The sequence below is a fragment of the Pteropus medius genome, unplaced genomic scaffold (assembly GCF_902729225.1).
Source record: "Pteropus medius unplaced genomic scaffold, Ma_sr-lr_union100, whole genome shotgun sequence".
Taxonomy (NCBI): domain Eukaryota; kingdom Metazoa; phylum Chordata; class Mammalia; order Chiroptera; family Pteropodidae; genus Pteropus; species Pteropus medius.
In genome coordinates this window covers 24,173,532-24,193,376 of record NW_024340849.1, presented here as the reverse complement: position 1 = coordinate 24,193,376, position 19,845 = coordinate 24,173,532, and the positions used below count along the sequence as shown (strand labels likewise).

General features: G+C 34.4%; 1 protein-coding gene and 1 pseudogene across 5 annotated transcripts in view; one reads left to right on the top strand and one right to left on the bottom strand.

The window, feature by feature from the left end:
- The first annotated feature begins 342 nt into the window (after positions 1–342).
- Positions 343–19,845, top strand: part of PIK3C3 (phosphatidylinositol 3-kinase catalytic subunit type 3) — a 123,186-nt gene continuing 103,683 nt past the window's right edge. For 2 of the 5 annotated variants that reach the window (XM_039842657.1, XM_039842693.1), the window contains exons 1-4: positions 343–514; positions 3,610–3,798; positions 7,956–8,114; positions 15,586–15,715. In XM_039842657.1, the coding sequence (XP_039698591.1) occupies positions 447–514; positions 3,610–3,798; positions 7,956–8,114; positions 15,586–15,715 (546 nt within the window). In that variant the 5' untranslated portion in view covers positions 343–446. Of the gene's footprint in view, positions 515–800; positions 905–3,609; positions 3,799–7,955; positions 8,115–15,585; positions 15,716–19,845 lie in introns of all 5 variants that reach the window. The other 3 variants (XM_039842676.1, XM_039842667.1, XM_039842682.1) reach the window with 3 other exon arrangements.
- LOC120589865 (uncharacterized) lies at positions 2,691–2,809 on the bottom strand (annotated as a pseudogene).

Here is a 19,845-nt window from a genome sequence, read left to right as displayed (position 1 = left end):
AAACTTGGCAAAATTCTAATTCTTTTGATTGTTCTCTGTTTAGCCTGTAACCAGTAAAAATTGTTACAATTCTTTTAGAAACGAATTTTCTTTGAGATTGATTTTAGAACCAGCTCAAGCTCAAGTGACAGATGAATTAAAAAAAAAAAAAAAAAGGTCTCGTTAAGACAGGAAGACACTAGAAAATCTGGAAAGTAACCCGCCCCTATTTTCCGGGATCCTATTTTCCCTTAAGCAAGATGGCGGGCTCCTGTGCACATGCGCAGAAGGGGAGCTTGGGCGGGGAGTTCCGCCGCGTCGGGTCGCACACAAGGCAGGGATTGGCGCCGCTAGGGCTGAGAGGCGGAACCGGAAGCGCCTGTGTTGTGAGACTGAGCCGGTTCAGTCCTATCCTCTTTCCATCACCCTGCTACCAGCTATAGTTTGCTGTATTTATTGGGACTGCAATGGGGGAAGCGGAGAAGTTTCACTATATCTACAGTTGTGACCTGGACATCAACGTGCAGCTTAAGATGTAAGAGAATCTGTGGACAGGGTTTGCTGGAGTTTAGGGACTGGGAGGCAGGGGCCTGTGAATTGGGGAGAGATGATTAGTCTCATGGCCGGTCTGGGGGCGGCCAGAGGGGCTGTGGGCAGGGAAGCGGAGGAAGAATGGAGTCCTGTAGGAGAGGGTTTGAGGACGTGGTCTCTGAGAAGGACAGCGGCAGGAATAAGCCCTTAAATCCCACGGTGTTTTACGTTCTTCAAAGCATTTGGCTGTGCATAGCAACCTTTTGAGGGATTACTGTCCCATTTTACAGGTGAAGTCAAGTCTCAGTAAAGTCGTCCCGCAGTTAATAATTGGGAGATCTTTAATTGAGAACGAGGCCTGAAAGTGAAAAGGAGACTGCAGAAACTTGGAGAGGTAGGCTAAGGCAGATGTAGTAGCTAAGACTGAGATGAACACATGGATTTATGGTAGTTCTGGAAGCACGGGAGGTGACAGAGGCTTAGTTTGAATCTTTGGACAGTCGGGCATTGTTTAGTCAGAGAAGTTATTAGCTGAGTCGAAGGTGAGAGTTCTCGTTGCAAAGGGACCAGAAGATATGAGAAAAAGAGCCTTGCAGGAAAATCTAGGGGCATCACGGTTGAAGTAAAGGCCAGGGGCATGACATTTGGAGATGAGAATATGAGAATAATGGAACTGAGGCAGACCACAGTTAGGATAAAATTGGAAATTATCTCCATTTTAAGGCAGTCTTAGAGGAATATTTTCATGTGCAAAAGTCACAGCATTATTCATAATATGTTCCTCAGGCAAAGGGCTGCATATTTCCAGGAAGTACTTTTCTCAGATGGACCTTTAAGTGATTGTCTTTTTTTTTATTTTCAGAAGTTACTTACCTCAGACTCTGACAATTTACTGTTCATTTTGTGGTGGTCGTAAAATGATATGTCAACATCCATACCTTCCATTTGTGTAATACTTTATACACCCATTTAAGCTAATTTCAGCAGCATACACCACTAGATGCTTATGTGGGATCTGTATGCCACATAAGTTCTCGTAGAGAACTTGCCTTCAGTCTTATTCCTCAGTATTTAAGGGACATATGAATGTATATTTTTGAAACTTTTGAACATTAAAAGGAAAGAAGAAAAAAAAAAAACCAGGCCTATTATAATAACAAATACACACATCGAATATTTTAAGATAAAGATAAAGCATAAATCAAAAGTTTGGCAAAATTCAATACAAACCATCTTTTAGCTTCTGAGATTGCCATTGTTGGTTTTTGAGGGGCTGGAAGTATCAATTTAGAATTATATAATCAGAATAGTAATTTCTTTAATTCTGTTTATTCACCCCAGCCCTTTTCATCTATTTTTATGGGTTTAATAACAACTTATACTTTGATGTCTCTTTTCTTAGCACCGTAATTGAATATCAAACTGCGCACAAGACATGGTCTCTTTGGATCTTTCAAAGCATTTTAAAAGCAGCTTGTCCAAAATTGAGCATGTCATTAGCCTACCCCTCTAACTCTGATCTTCTCATATTCTCTCACCCTGTTTTGGTGAATGTTAACATCATTCATCAACTTGGTTAAGACAGAAAACTTCAAGTCATGCAGACATCCCTCTTAGTTTTTCTGTTTAATCATTCTCAGGTTGTCTTGAATCTACCTGCTGAATATCTTTGACCCACACCCCCTTTTCTTACCCACTGCCCTAGCTTTAGTCTACCTTTTTCTTTTCTAATTTTGACTGAAAGTCTGACTAACTGGTCTGCATGCTTTCAGCCCCACCTCTCTGTTTTGTTCTTCTGCTACTGCCAAAAGTATCGTTAATACAAATCTGATTGTATTACTCTCACCTCAGATAATTAATTTAACAGATTTTTGAATGTCACTGTGTCAGACACTATACTGAATTTGGTGTCTCCTTAGCTTCATTGTCTCCCTACTTTTCATTGTCATGTGTAGCTTCTTCTCCACATGAGCTTTATGCTTTAGCTCTACCTAATAATTTGGCAGTTCTTCAGACACACTGTCTTACTCTTTGCCTTTGTATTTGCTGTTCTTTTCTTCTGGGATGACACCCTACCTCTTTGGCTCTCATATCTCATATATTGTTCAAGCTCATTTCAGGCATCTCTTTGGGATATCAAGTCCCTGTCTCCAAGCTCTGAGACTTTTTTTTTTTTTTAATGCCTACAACACCTACTATTCCTAGGTGGTCTCCCATCCAAATACTAACCAGGCCCGACCCTGCTTAGCTTCTGAGATCAGATGAGATTGGGCACGTTCAGGGTGGCATGGCCGTAGACTGAGACTTTTTGATGTATGGTATCTTTGTATGGTGGAATTAACATTGGTTTTGAACTCCTGTGCCCTGGTTTTTATTTTCAGTTCTGTTACTTACTTTGTGATCCTTGATCTCTGAGTCTCTGCTTCATTATTTATGAAATGAGAATATGGTAAAAAAATAAATAAGAAAGAGTATATAAAATGGGAGGTATATTATCTGACATAATCTCAATGTCAGATAGCAATGTTTCTACCTCTTTTATAGTTTCCTGTGCATATCTGTTATGACTTATAACACTGCCTTTTTTAATTTGAAGAAATATAAGATAATGCATCTACATAGTAAAAAAAAAAAAAATTAAAAAGTACAAAAAGAATATCCAATTAAAAGTAAGTTTTCTCTCCAGAAGAAAGGACTTAACATTTTCTCGTAATGCTGTATTGCTTATCTTGTCTTTTGTTTTTGAGCCTCCGTGCCTAGTACAATAACTGTTTATTGAAAGAATAGATAAATAAGTGCTCAGCTTGAAATAAGTAAAAATGAAACTAAGGCCTGGAAAACTTGATATCTGGAAGATAGACCAAGAGTTGATGACAGGGTTTAAAATGAAGAAGCCTAACAGAGAACTAGGTTGACGAAGAGATGAATGATTTTAGGTATGTTAGGGTTAAGAGACCTTTGTGAGATGTAAAAGTGACTTTAATTTCGAAAATGTATAGGTAGCATAAGGTTACTGTGACACGACCATAAACTGTTTTTCGTATTTATTGTATATATACTTAAAAAATGTATGTCTAAACATTCTTGTTCTGCTTCCAGAGGAAGTTTAGAAGGGAAGAGAGAACAAAAGAGTTACAAAGCTGTTCTAGAAGACCCGATGTTGAAGTTCTCAGGATTGTACCAAGACACATGCTCTGACCTTTATGTTACTTGTCAAGTTTTTGCAGAAGGGAAGCCTCTGGCCTTGCCAGTGAGAACATCCTACAAGGCATTTAGTACAAGGTGGAAGTAAGTTGTTTTCTTGCATACGGTGGGTTCCAGACTGTTCTCCCATTTCTTTATAGGTGTTGCAAGTATAATTTGGTAATGATTACAGGGGAATTTTTATTTTCATTTCTTTATTTGATACCTAAAAGCGTTGCTCGAATAATTTAAAGTAGTTACCTACTCAGAATGAACTATTATATATAGTGATATAATAACTGCAATTAAGGTGGAAGTGAATTTATGTTTGTATTTAGTATATCCACATATTTTTATAAGAACTTCACTGATTCACAAATGACCTAAACCAAAAACACATATGTAGCATCTTTAAATTTTCTATTCTATGCCTTTGAATGTATAAAAACTCCTTGATAATCTGAAATCTTGACTAACCAGGTGTTTGGAGCTCAGATCTTCAAAGAGAGATCTGTTGTCATCTGTCCAGATCATCTTTTTATTATTATTTTAAATATGAAACTAACTTTTTTTTTTTTAAAGTTTATGATTTGTTGAGCATAGTACTTTAGCACACCATTGTCAGGATGCAAGGTAAATATAATAAACATGAAGTTCTTGTTTTTCCAGAACAGTATTGTAGATCTTTAACTTTCTGATACTTCTTATTTAATAGGTTATATGGTGCAGTTTTAATGCTTGATCCACAATTATTATTCAGTATCCTGGTAGGCTTGCTGCAGGATACACAAGTTGTGTGCCTCTCAAGGAAGGTGCTTATGCCCACAGTGTTCGTGGAAGACATGATGTGTGCCCACATGGACTACCAGGCTGTGCTGTTGAGGGTACAACCCTGTGTTTGCCAAGCGTGGCCCAGCAGGCTGGGAAGGATTTTTCAGTGTGTAGAAGCCTGAGCTCTGGTGATCTGGCTACACGGAAACCAACTACTTTGATGGCGTAATTTCTTACTAGTTTTTTTGTGCATAAGTATACACAGAAGTAGATATATATGTGTGTATATACTTGTTATTAAGAAAATTTTCAAACCTGTAAAAGTAGAGAGAAGACTATAATGAACTTCCAAGGCCTCATCATCTACCTTCAATAGTTACTAACTCAAAGACAATCTTGTTTTACCTATTATTTTGAAGCAAATTCCAAATATAATATTATCCTAATTGTAATTATTTCCGTATACCTCTTTTTAAAACATAACTGCAGTATTATCATTTTATCTAAAACAGTGGTCCGAAATTCCTTAATTGTATCAGAGATTTTTAAACTGGAATCAAGATATCTACAAAGCCCCGAAATTGTATGCAGAATTTTGTGTGTCTTGTACATTTTTACAGGGACAGAGCTCAAAGCTTTTATTAGACATTTTGAGGTGTCTCGTGACCCCCCAAAAAACTTAGAAGCACAGATTTGGTTCTAGAAAATCAACATTTATGAATTCTACTTTTCTGTGGTAAGGAAAATTGTAAAATGGTTTTGTTTCTTGCCTTGGCAATAAAGAAAATTAGAACAAAAGCAAATTCCCAGTTACAGGGAGATTAAAGTCTTTCTCCTATTTGTTAATTCCTCTCTGCATTATTTCTATGTTAGATTTTTTTCAAGGATATAAAAACTTCTATATTTGCACTCTAAAAGTTTGTTTTTTTAAAAAAAAATTGTGAAACTACTTAATAAAATAAGTAACATAATTAAGAAATAGCCTTTTTAAAAATTAAAACATTTAAAACAACTGTGTAGAAAATATGTTGAGAAGATACTTCATGTTGGATAAGGTAACAGGATAAAATAACATACTCTTTGGGCTTAGGGGAAGACATTTGCAGATTTGTGCATCCTGTTCATTAGTATTTAAGATTTAAAGTTTTTACCAGTTTTTCAAAACAGATGTTGCCTTTCTAAAATCAACAAGTTGTGTAAACTTTACACAGCTATCATTTTCTATAAGCACTTACTTAAATATTTTGTAAACTGTGGGAAAAGTAAATTATACCAAAAAGGATCTCTTGCTATCCAGTTCTCCATTTCCTTAGTTCAGGTAGTATTTTTGAGTAGTACAGTATTCCAAATTATCTAAATCTGACTTCTGAGTTTCTGATAGTGAGTTGAAAGAGTTTGAATAATGAAGAATTCATTCAAAATTTATCCAAGTCTATTTTATCACATTCTATTCTATTCTATCCTATCCTGTAATAAGAGAGCCCATAATGAGGGAAACCTATACTTTCTTTAGTTATACTTAAGATAAAATTTTCATTTTTAGGTGTGGACTACTGCAAATTTCCAAGTTTTATATATGAATATTATTCTGTAGGCAAGTAATTTAATTTTTTAAATTTATAATTTGTCTTGTCCCATAAGGCGTTTAAAATGGCTTTAGAGAGAGAGATATATACTAAATTGTCTAATATAACTTAACAATTAGAAATTTACAGTTTAGGAGTACATTAATTAGACTAGAGAATTAGTACAGTGGTGTGTGCCGGTGGGGGTACATGATAGGGATTGAACCATCCAGAATCGAACTTTACATTCTTGCAGTGTTTTGAGAGTTGCCAGGTAAATTTAGTCTTGAGCTTAATGAGGGTTGGGGCATGGGGAAGGGATGATGTATGGGGAAGGAGAGAACAGAATGATATTCAAAATACACAGCTTTCTGATGTCTGATGAGATCTTTCCATAACTACTGAAGTATCTAGAGCAGTTTTCAAACCATTTTTTAGCTGCAGATTCATTTCCTTCAAAAGAACTAACTCTTCTGCAGAAGCCTAGTATGTAAAACAGGTTAAAGTACAGTTGCTTTGACTTATAAAGGTGTGGGCTGGTGTTGGATGGCAAAAGGTTTGAGGCGAATGATTGCTTGGTCATGTGTATCGTTTCCTGGTCAAAGGACAGAATATAGAAGTGAGAGTTTTCACATTTTGGGTATTGTTGCTGACTTTTCTCTTGAACTTTAGCCTGTGTTAATAACTTCTGTGTTTTTTTTCATTGGTAGAAGATGATAATCCTTAGTATTTACCTTTTCTTCCTGGCCTACCATGTGGATACTAATTAAATAAATTCATTTAGTTCCTCAAGCTTATCTGTAGTGGAGAATGACTTTTTAGGCATGTGACTTATTTTTAAGAACTTCATAGCAGAAATGCGTTTAATGACTTTAATTCTCCTTTAAATTGATGGTCATCTCTAATTTTCCTATAGGTCCTTGAATTTATATGGTAGATATAAATGATTTGTCCTTTATGTTTTTGAAAGTTCTGTTCAATTTCTTAACCAATGCAGATATATTTGACCTACACTGGTATATGCCCCTTTGAGATTAGTTCTGAGTAAACAAAATAATTTTGTGTAAAGAGAGAGAAACAATTCCATGTGTCTGCTGGATATTTGTGTACTGTTTGCAGTTTTTGGGAGGGATTTTTTTAAAGACATCTATTGTTTAAGAGAGTTGAAATTATCCAATAAATCCAATGTGAAGTTTGAATACAGAAGAAACTTTTCAGAGATGAATAAAAACTAAAAAAAAAGAAAAGACCTGCATTGTTACTATATTATTAAGAACAAACATTACTTAGGGAAATTGTATATAAACATACTTTGAAAGTGTAAAAAAACTAATAGCTAAGCATTATCAGTATTAATTAAATAACTTTAGGAACAGAAAAATCTCATGTAAAAAAGTGTCACATGTCTGTCCAGAGCTGTCTGGTAACTTACTCATATTATAAAGGTAGTGGGTAGTCTTCTTTAACCTTTTTAAGGTTTGGTTATTATTTTTTTACTTTATTGAGGCACTACTGTATGCTATAGGACCCTATTACCCGTGATAGTGTTTTAAATGTTATGTGAATAATTCTGATTTTTTTCTTTCTGTAATGTAAAACTGTGTTCTGGAGAATGCTCATAGAAAAATCACAGTTTGATTCAAAACATGTTTGGTTCAAACGGGTTTAAATATTTTCCTGGATGTTGTCTGAGTTTCTTAGTTAAAGGATTTACCAGTGTTATTTTCCATGAGCCCTGTTTTTCAAAAAATTTTTTGCCATGTTTTCTTTATTTAAAATGGAAGTTACCTAGAGCAAAATTGAGGTAACTGCCACATTTATTTTTTGTCGTACTAACTTAATCTTTTGAGACATTTTCTCTGGCCAAAGCTTGCATGGTTTGTTAATTTAAAAGAAAGTTATATATATATATATGCGTTTATGTTGACTTTATTTCCATAGCTGGAATGAATGGTTAAAACTGCCCGTGAAATACCCTGACCTGCCCAGGAATGCCCAAGTGGCCCTGACTATATGGGATGTGTATGGACCAGGAAAGGCAGTGCCTGTGGGTGGAACAACAGTTTCACTTTTTGGAAAATATGGGTAAGCATTCTCTTCCAAATTTGTAGGAATATTGTAGTTTTCTGTTTCTTTTCTTTTGGGGAGGTTTTAATAGTCCGGTCTGGTTCTCTATATGTACATGTTTGATACATATGATTCCATCATTCTTGAGACTGAATTTGACACATATCTCCTGTGGGATATGCAGATAAATTAATTAAGAAATGCAGTTTATATTACTTTACTGCTAGTGTAATATGATTCCTCTTAGAAAATAGTCATTGGAAATTAGAAGCTTGCTTTTAGGAAGAAAAGGCTATTTGGTATATATTGTAATTGCATTGTCATGGGGTTTTTCTTTGTCATAATGATAAAAACGACAACAAGCTGGGTTAAAAAGCACTAATTTGCTAATAGTGGTAACGATTACAATAGAAAAGTTGTTAAGTTTTTAAAAATTTACAGATAACAGAAGTTTATTGTGAAAAAACAAAACCCATATTCCCAAAGGATATTTTTACCTATCCTTTTTTTCTTTAAAGACTTGGTCTTCTATGTTGTTATAAATATTTCATCATTTTTTATGGTTGAATAGTATTACATTGATTGTATGTACCACATCTTCTTTATCCAGTGTAAGTGAAGTAAGTCAGACGGAAAAGGACGAGAATCATATGATTTCCGTCATATGTGGGATTTAAAACAAAGTAACAAATGAACCAACAAACAAACTCATAGGCACAGATAATAGTATGGTGATTACCAGAGGGGAAAGGGTGAGGGAGGAGGTAGAAAAGGGTAAAGGTGGTCAGATATATGGTGACAGGAGACCAGGCTTTGATGAGTACACGATGCAGTATACAGATGATCTGTTATAGAATTGTACAACTGGAACTTATATAATGTTAATAATTCATATCCCCCCCCCAAAATTTAATTAAATATAAAAAAAGAATAATCATTAGAAAATAATTTAAAAATATAAAGAGCTTGGTCTTTTATCAAGTATTGACTTACCTTGGTATACAGTTTGTATAGGAAGGGCAGATGAATGTTTGATTTTTTTTCCCTTTTACAATTTTAAGAATGAGTTGGTGCCCAGATAACCTGCAAAGGTGATGATTGATGTTTTTTGTTTTTTTGTTTTTAAGTTTTTTCATGAACTTTTAGTCTTACACATTTTTGAAATATTTCAATCTGTTGCTGTCTTTATTCTTTATAATGCTCGAAAACTCCCATTATCAATTTGTAGGAGCCCCTTGAAGTTGATCCCATGTCCTTTAGATAGTAGGCCAGTCAGTAGTCATTGCTTTCTGGTAGACAAGCTATTCCAGGCCCCAGACTTGGAGTCTTTGAAAGATGTCTAGTTCCTTTCAGTACAGAATAGAGACCTTAATTTAGGTATTATTAAAGTTGTTAATTTTTGCCTATATTGAAGTTGAGAATTGTAATTTCCTGAATTTTCACATCATTAAATATGAATGATCATATTTTGATATGTTCGCATACTATTTGTGTTTAGGCTTCTGTGATTTGCTTTTTTGATGATATCCTTTGCTTATTTGAAAATTGAGGTATAATTCACATACCATAAAATTCTTGGCTTTTTTTTTGAATTGCAGTTTTTCTTATTAGTGTATAAGAGGTCTTTGTAGATTAATGAAATCGGCCCTTTGTGTATTACATGTTACGAATATTATTTTTCTTGTTTGACATTTTCTTTTGCGTTTCTTGTATATTTGTTTATTTGCTTGTTTGCTTGCTCTTCATGAATCTTAAATTATGATGTTGAATGTATCAGTTTTTTATGATCTGTGAATTTAATGTTTTTGAAAGTCCTTTCCTATTAAAAATAAGGTTTTTTTCTGTTATGGTTTTAATCTTTCGTTTAAATTTTTGATTCATCTGAAATTACTTTTGTAATTTAGAAAGGAAATGGTATGTATTGGGTTAGCTTTATTTTTTTAACAGCAATTGGCTAGTTAATTTGTCTCAACACTATTTATTAAATAAACTATTGTTGCCAACTATTCTGAAGTGATATCTTTATGTATTTAGTTCATCATATATTCACATCTAAGAGAAACAATGTAGTGTGTCGTATGGTGGTTAGGAAGGCAAGTTGTAGAACTAGATTATCTGGGTTCATATCCTGGCTCCGTTAATATCTGTGTACCGTTGGGCAAGTTATTTAATCTCCTATGCCACAGTTTCCTCATATGTTAAATGTTATAACGATAGTATTTACCTCATAGAGTAGTTTATTATGATAAATTACCAAAGATGTAATGAGCTTAATGAGTGCTCAGCAAATATTAGCTATCATTATTTCTGAACTATCCTGTTAGTTTTCAATACTATTACATTATAAAATGTTTTAATAATAAATAGGAATAATCTTCCTCATTAGTCCTCTTTTTTAGAATTTTTCTGGATATTCTCTGTGTTTTATCAGGTAAATTTTAATATTAATTTCTCAATTTAAAAAAGGTTATTGGAAAATTCTGTTAAATCATATATGTTAATTAAAGGGATAATAGACACCTTCATAATATTGAATTTTCCTCTCTAGGGAATAGGGTGTGTCAGAAAGACTTAAACTCATGAATAAGATCAAGATGTAACTCCATTTATTTAGGATAGCTTGATTGCTCAGTAATGTGTAAATATTTTAGTTTAATGTAGCTATTAAAGAGATATTTATTATTGAAATCCATGGAGGAACAGTACTTTAGATATAGTTCGACACTTTGTGGCCTCCAGTTTTTAAGTGTAAGTTTTGATAAATAGCATGTTGTAGTACAGCGGTCATACTACTAAATCAGTATTGTTCCTTTTCCAGAGTGTTTCTTTTTCTTTTTTTCTTTTAGGGTAGGGTTTGCTTGCCACAGAGAAAAAATAGATAAAAGTTTATTACTCTTACTATATAGTCTTAGTTGTTAAATGTTCTTGAGAAACAGCCAGATGGACTTCTTGGTTTTTCCTCCCAGCTTCTCATAAGTGTTTACTTTATGAAGAAAAACACCATGTTAGCACTCATGTGCCTTTTGGATGACCTTAGGATGTAGTTTTAGGAGACACTCTGGTGACTCTAATGTATGGATGTGAGACAATTGAGATTTCCACAGAAGTGTGGTAAAATGACCTGCCAGGATGTGAGACAATTGAGATTTCCACAGAAGTGTGGTAAAATGACCTGCCAAAAGCAAATAAACTCTTTCTCAGACTGATATTTGTGACATTGTTTCACTTGGCTTTTGGCAAGTTTTTAAAAAATAGGCGAAATCAGGATTTAATGAATATATGTATATATAAGAATCATCTGTTAAACTCACTAGAAAAGCACTTCCCTATGTTCTCATTAATTCATTAAGTCTGTAGTAGGGCCCAAGAATCAGTGTTTTTAATGAGCATCCTGAGTGATTCTGTGAAAGGTGGCTTATGGACCATATTTTGAGAAAGACTGCATTAGCTTTTTCATGCTGGTCTAGCTATATGACTTATGCAGGCAGTTATTTTAAGAATTTCTTCCTTTACTGCATTCTCTGGTACCCACTTTATTTGTATTTCTATGTATATCCCAGTGAAAGAATAATTTCTTTACCTTCTGTCCAGACATGCTGGAAGTGTGCCTGAAACATAAATCAGAAGTATTTGTTCTACTTTAAGAAGTAATTAAACCACAAAAACCCATAAAAGTAGCAGTAGCAATAAGTGAGAGTTAAACTTCAATTACTTTTTCTGGTTTTAAGTAAATTAAGACTTTGAATTTTGGACAGTCAACTGTTTTCTCTTTACACAACTGGAGAGTAGTTCATGCTATTCCTCCATGTCCTGAACACATCAAATGTTAGATACAAATGAAACATTTAGAGAGCAGAACAGATTATGTGCAATTACCTCCCTTAGAGCAGGGTTTCTCATATGTGAGCCATTGACTTGCAACTTTCAGAATTCCTGCAATAGCTCTGTACTAAATACATATACTCTTATTTACTTGATTTTTTAATTTAAAGCAAGTCACTTTTTTTGACTTCCATTCAGTTTAAGGCAAAAAGTTAGTATCTGCTGTACATGGCAAACAACTAAATACAATGAAAACAACTATGTTATTAAATATTAGAAATTGAAGAGGAAAAACCCTAGTGAAATACAAATGGTAATCTATTTGCTTTGTAAAATATGTATATAATACCTACAAAAAAAGTCTTTTAATTAAAATGGTTCTGTTTGTGCGTAATTAGATGTAAGGGGATATTCAACTTACTGTCACTTAATTTAAAGGAAAGATAAGGTTTTGCATCAACATTTTCTTTTACCAGTTGTAGGGCATTTAAGCAAATGATAACACTAAATTTTAATAGAGGTCTGTGGTTGCTTTGAACAGTGGGCAAGGAATGTAAAAAGCTAGATCTCTTAACTCCTGTTCCTTCTAGGCTGACTCTTATACTGACCTTCACCTTAGAAAAAGGAATTCTAAGAAACCTTATGAAATTAAAATAACTCCTTTTCCCTATGTGTCATGGAGCCTTTCCTTGAGAGTAAACTGATTGCAGTGGAGCCAAGACCAGATGTACTCTAGGATGATACTGGACTTCCTGTGCAGCTTTGGATTGTGGAAAAATATGATATTCAGGATGCTGCAGGTGCTGTAGCAGAGTGCAAACATACACTTGTACTGCTGGATCACAGCTGCTGCTCTGCATGATGCTGCTGACATCAGGGAGAGAAAGAAGTATGAGTCTTTTGGGTGGCCTCAGCAGGAAGCCTATGCAAATTTTCTTTCACCTACCATTAAAAATCATGTCATGTGCCTCCACAGTTCTCATTACTTAGGGAATGGTGCTTTGAACCGTAGTTTCATCAGATGTTTCTTAATCAGTGAGATAACACCAGATGCTCCCTCCTTGTTCCTTAAATAGCCCTGTTATGGACTCAGTAGTTTTTTAAAAGAGGTCCTCAAAGTGTCTAATAGTTGCATTATAGTATTAGGATGCTTGTGACTACCAGCTCTTCCTATTTGCTAATAATCTGTTTTATATACTTGAGTCAGTTTGAAGCAGTCCTTCCTGGAGAATAGTGTAATTAATAATTGAAAGACTAATCTGTTAGGATATGGCTAGAATAACTGTTCTCATTTTGAAAGTCTAGCTTATGAGATTTCTAAGTAGGTAAAGAATGGATTGATCATTAAGTTGAATTGGCAAAGAACCATAGGCAAACTGCAGATTTCTCTTCCAGATGTTTTTTCCAAATGTGGATTCTGAAGTCAGGGCAGTTGCTGCTGTAGTGGCTTGGCACTGGGAGCTGGAGTGTCAACAGCAGCTGTCGCCGGGCCTCTGTTGGCATGTGAAGGAGGTCCTGCTGTGCTGTTTCTTTTGTCTTGCCTGTTTGGCTTAATTTCCCAAGTGGACACGATACTCTGAGCATCTTCCGGCTTGCCACCTGGAGGCTGTGTAACTCTCTATAAACGTTCCATTAGTGTCAAGAGAAAGTAATATGTTCACTTGATTATTTGAGTCACTTGCCATCACCCCTACCCTCCACGTTCCCTATCCTTAAATCTTATCTCCACATTCATCCCAAGGCACCTAAATCATTTAGTTAAACTGACTTCCTGCCAAATGTACTTATTTTTGATGTAGTTAAGTTCAGCTAGTCATAGTATTCACTGGGGTGTAGGGAAGTAGAGAAAAGGGAGGGAGGCCTTCTGATGTTTCTGAAGATACATTTAAGGATATTCATTAAAAATGATGTTATTCCTTCACCGTACTCAGTTTCTTAGAGACCAAGCAGGTCTCCTTGATGTTGAATCTATATCTCAGTTGAAATGGAAAGAAAATGGAACTTTATAAATGGCTTATATATGTGCTTTTTTGTAAGGTAACTTTAAAAAAAGATCTTTAACATGGTAAATATTGAGAATTTTAATGCCTCACAATCATTCAGTGTATTTTGTATTGGGCCTATAAGGTAAGCTTTTGCAGATATAGTTGCTCGATATTACCTGTTTATTGCCAACCTTAGAGACCTTACAACAGATATGGTCTTAATCTTTGCTTATGAACTTGTAGCTGTCCTTTGTAGTTCCCAATCTAAATGTTTATGGCAATATTACCTATATACATTGTACAATGTTCAGTGAAAATCCTCTTTGTTATGCCAGGAAAGTCTGTGAAGAAATTTTCCATTAGTTAGAACACGATAATAATGGTTTAAAAAAATTTATGTAAAACTTTTCCAGTTAAGTGCAATGTTTTTAAAGGTGGGAAAAAGTATCAATATATCCAAAATGTATTTTTAAAACTATTTCATGTGAGAGTGTGCAAAATGCTTTGGACTTGCCTACTCACCTGTATACACTTCCAGTATTACTATTTCCATTGCATTTGACAACTTACTCTTTCAGTTTTTGGGAGGATGCTATTTGACTAGACTTTACATTGTCTGAAAAGTTTTGTTAAAGAACACTGAACAAGAGAGAACACATAACGGAGCACTATCTTTATCTTTAAACCTCCCATAAAAACAAAACAAAACAAACAAACAAAAACCTCAGAAACTTGACAGGAGCATATCTAAAAAAAACATAGTTATCTAAAGCTCCTTTATAAGTTTATTCTACCTTTATTTTAGATCTTGGTAGCTTTTTGAAGGAAAAATGACTAACAAAGGTCATATGGTGTTTCATTTTAAAGAAGGATCACCAAACCCAGATTGAATTCTGACTATGTGTTTAATTTCTGATTTGTAGATATGGGGATTTTTTTCTTGTACGAATCCACTGTTGTATTCCCTTTTAGACATTGATCTTATGGAAGACAGGAGAAAAATCAACCTGTACCTAGTGAAAAGGATAGTAATGGCTAACATTTATTGAATACTTTTTATATGTCAGATACTATTATAAGTACTTTTTACTTGTACTGATTTACTTAAATTTTCTAACAGCCCTCGGAGATATAGGTACTCTTTATAAGCCCATTTTATGGATTAGCAAACTGAGGCACAGCAAAGTTAAGTAATTCACCCAAGATCATGTGGGAAACAGATAGCATAGCTGGGATTCAAATCCCAGCAACTTGATTGTACAGTCTACTATTGCTGAATTGTCACTTAAAGTAGACAGTTATGTAATTATTTAAATTTTTGTTTCAGTCCTTGTAAATGTGACATTCTTTCATTAGGTAAGAATTGGTCTCTGTTATTTCTGAGATCTCCACTGGAGTGATGAAGGGTGTAGAGTCCTTTACTGATCGTTTTCTCCTTTCGGTCTGCCTTTAGAATCTCTGTAATAGTTCTAACTGCTTGGAAGAGAAAAGATGGCATGTGAAAAACAATGTTACACGGATGTTAGTTGCTTAGTTAATTGCTTTACAACCCACTGGAGGCTTAAAGCTTGGCGAGAGACTTGCATTTCCTAGTGTGGCATTCTCTCTGTCTAGGGATCGAAAATTCCCTATAATGAACAGCATTAATTTACTTCTACCCCGAACATTCTCTTTTTGCCTAGCATGTTTCGCCAAGGGATGCATGACTTGAAAGTCTGGCCTAATGTAGAAGCAGATGGATCAGAACCCACAAAAACTCCTGGCAGAACAAGCAGTACTCTCTCAGAAGATCAGATGAGCCGCCTTGCCAAGGTAAAAAAGAAACTATTGGAACAGGTGGAAAGCTCTGAATAACTTCTATTGTAGTGTAAATTAACATTATGAAATCTGTCAGATTATTTTTAATTTAAATTTAGTTCTTTAGTAGTAGTTTTATTGAAATAAAATTCGCCTTTGGAAAGTGTACAGTACATTGGATTTTCGTAAATTCACAGTTGTGCAGTCATCACCACTACTTAATTTGAGAACATTTTTCATCACAAATGTAACCATGTACCCATTAGCTTTTATTCCCCATTCCCTCCTCTCTTTTGCCTTTGGCACCTACTAATTTTCTTTTTATCTTTATGGCTTTCCTTATTCTGGACATTTCCTATAAATAGAATCATGTGACCTTCTGTGTTGGTAATTCCGTCAGATTTAAAAATGTGGAGCTTATGGTGATATTTTCAAGGAGAATACCTACGTTTTTTGGTGATGTAGTCTTAAAGATGCAAGTGTTATATGTTAGAGATTCTTTTGTTGTTTGGAAGTGAAGATTCCATACCAGCAGTCCCCAACTTTTGTGGCACCAGGGACCAGTGCTCCTATGAGAATCTACTGCCTGATGATCTGAGTTGGAGCTGAAGCGGTGATGCTAGTGCTGGGGAGCGGCTGCAAATACAGATGAAGCTTCACTCGCTCGCCCGCCGCTCATCTCCTGCTGTGTACCTGTCCACTGCCCTGTGGATGGGGACCCCTGCCATATATTATTAGCTAGTCTAAATTGCCCTCACTCCAGTTCTACCCCTGTTTTTGTAAGCAGACAGAGTTATTATCTTTTTCTTTTAGAATTGTTTTAACGAAATGTTTTCATTTAGAAATACAAAAGCTAAGCTCAATTCTGTGCTTAAATCAGAACAATATAACTTGTCAATATCTGTTCAGAAACACTATGCTAGATACTGTTTAAAGATCCTTTTACAATTCTTTCCATAAGAGACTTTTAAAAAATTTTTATATGTAATTTTCCTTTGCAGTCTTGTTAGTATAGATGACTCTTTAATGTCTAAAGAAGGCTTGACACCAAGCACTTTATAGCTTGTTGCCCCAACCTCTGTGTGAAGAAATCTTAATTATAAAGAATAAGTACTTGAATTGGCTAGGCTTTGTGCTTCACAGTTGTGCAGTCATCACCACATTGGATTTACTAAGATCCCATGCTCTGTACACTTTCCAAAGGCAATTTTTATTTCTATAAAACTACTACGAAAAGCTAAATTTAAATTAAAAAATAATCTGACATATTTCATAAGATTTTTGCTATTCTGTGTTTTTTTGTATAGCTCTTTTATGGAAAAATTTCATGGCTTCCTAATAAGCTCTTTAACCAAATTGTCAACTTCCTCCTCTATAATTAAATAAATAAAATTTAATTTTTAATTCGTTCTGAGTTTTTGTTTACATTCTTTCATAGGATGTAGGAAGTTCTTAAGTTTTTAATATTTCTACCTTCTCTTTAAGACTTTATCTTAGTGATGAACTTCCATTTAAGGTACTCTGTGACTTTTGTAAACCTGGAATAGTTAATAGAAATTCCATTAAATTTAGATCATTCATAGCTTGTGGGTCACAAAAGGTTAAATCTCAAATGCAAGAGGAATGTAGCATGTGTCGAAGAAGCAAATGTTCTTAAATTGCTTTATTGAGAACAGCATCATGATTTATATTAGGGATAAAATTTTTAATTTAAGGGGGAATGGGTAGAATCAAGAAATATAAAGCTATATAGTTGTACAATTCGTCCACTTTGGTTCTCATTAAATAAATTCATACGTTCATATGTTCTTAATTTTTTCCCAGTTATTTTTGATGGGAGATTCAAAAATAATTTTTATAGCAACTGACTTAGGCATTCTTCAAACTGCAGTAGATGCAGCATTGGAATTTGAACTGAACTCTTCTGACTTTTTAATGGAGTGCAATGTTACAAAATGTTTCTCATTTTTTTAATATTTTGGGTTTTATGGTAGGAAAAAATGTGACTTAATAATGATCAACTTTTCATGATTGAAAGACTAACCCTTGAAAGAATCGTATGGGTTCATATTTATTTTTTTGGTTATCACTGCACATTTGCAACTCTAGAAATGACGACTAAGCATATATAGAGCTAAACGAGGTGTTGGGAAGAAGCCTCCTTAACACTTTTGTTAATTGGTAACAATCATCAACAGTCTAAATTCTTTATATTGGAGAGTATGGCAAGTTGGGTCCTCCTTTTTCAAGAGATAGTTATTAAAATTTATGTGCCATCTGTCTTGCCCAGGGTAGTTAACAGTTTTCAAGTAAGTCTTTATGCATTGGTTTCTAAATATTTAACATAGGAATAAAAATTAATGAAAATAAGCATGTTATAGTCTTAATGATGCTAATTGGAGATGAGCGCTTTTCAAAGTTCTTTGCCCCTAATAGAATTCTACTTTTTACTTCTGAGTGGAGACTTTAGAGCTTGCTATGCTGTGGCAGCATGTGTTACTGTTAACTCATATTCCCCAGAAACTAAATAGAAACCATTAAAACCAGTGGTTATTTTTCTTAAGGGGAAACATGCATCAAGTTTGTAGCATTGGTGAAACAACTGCTCCCTCTTTGAAGGAAGCTCTTTTTATTTTTCGGCACTTGCAGGTTAATATTTCATTCTTCACCATACAGCAGTTGGTCATGTTCTTTGAGGTTTCAGAACCTGTTCTAGCCCTGCTGCTGTTGAAGAGAATGTGTTTTAAAAAGGTCTTAGGTTTGATGAAATTGGAAAGTTTTGCACTTAGAAGCACTTTACAGTGGGAAGAGCACTGTAGTATGAGTCAGATTAGCTACCCTACCAACTCAGGGAAAATCATTTCTGAGCCTATAAAATCAGAAGTTTAGAATGAATGATTTCTGAGGTTCTATGTAGCTGTTCATATTTTATGACTCTGAAAGTTCTGAAATAGCAGATAATTGGGATTATTTCTCTACCTAGATTTTATAATTATCACCTTAGTAGAGAATGAATATGTCATCAGTTTGCAGTTGTGAATGTTGTGTTCATGTCATTTCTTTTCTTCTGCAAGGTGTATGTCTAGAGTATTATTTAGGGCCTGCCTAATATGAATGATGTGGCTATGCTCTTAGATTTTGTTTTGGTTGTTATTGTTTGATTAGTGCCTGCTTCTTAAATTTTTCAGACTGGATATCTGAGTCTCTTTCGTTTGCCTTGTATCAGAGAAGGTATACTTTAATATTTGTTTTGGTCTTAACTCCTAAACTTACCAGGGAGTATATATTCTATTACTTGTTATGTCAAACTTGAAATTATATTTCAATATTTATTTTGTTTTTAAAATTGTGACGCAATAGGACTCTTTCTCCCTGCTTCCCTATCACCATCCCTCTCCCCCCATCATTCATTTTTATGGTTCCACATTAAAAAGTTTGTTCAGTTAGATTATCATTTTCCTCCTCAAAACATTTTGAAATTGTTTTTGGTACAATACACATTAAAAACTGGGAAAGAATATGTTTGCTCATATTTCCATTTTCATACAAAAGGAACAGAAATTTTGGGTATAATATTTATATTTTTCAACTCCCATTTTATGAAAAGAAAAGAGTATTCAGGTAGATGAGGTTTAAATGGTTGGAACTGAATAGTTTATTTCTTGTTGCACTTTGATTTTCCAGCCAGTGAATTTACTGTGATTGTTTCTAATTGTTAAGAAGGCAGTTGGCTTACGAGTAAAAAGGTGTACATAAATCTTAATAATAGGAAAGCATAGTTACCATACATTGTACCCATGAGCCAAAATAAATAGCATAGTGACAATTTTCAAACTGCAATGTAAGAAAGTTTATTCAGTTATAGAACTGCTTCAGTTTTGGCTGCCTGGGGATAATGAGACAAGAGGACTGTGAAATGAAGATGAACTATTATTTAAATGGCCTGTGAAAAGATGGTGTTAGATAATTATTAAGCAAAGAACCTCAAACTCCAGCTGGACTAAATAGTCTTATTCTGACTTATTGCTTATCAATGAAAGTTGGATTATAACTGCAACATGAATAACTGAAGTTTAAAAAGCCTTATTTCTAGGTTTAACTTATTAAAAATCAGATCTTTTCAGAGGAATTTTAGTGGAATTAAC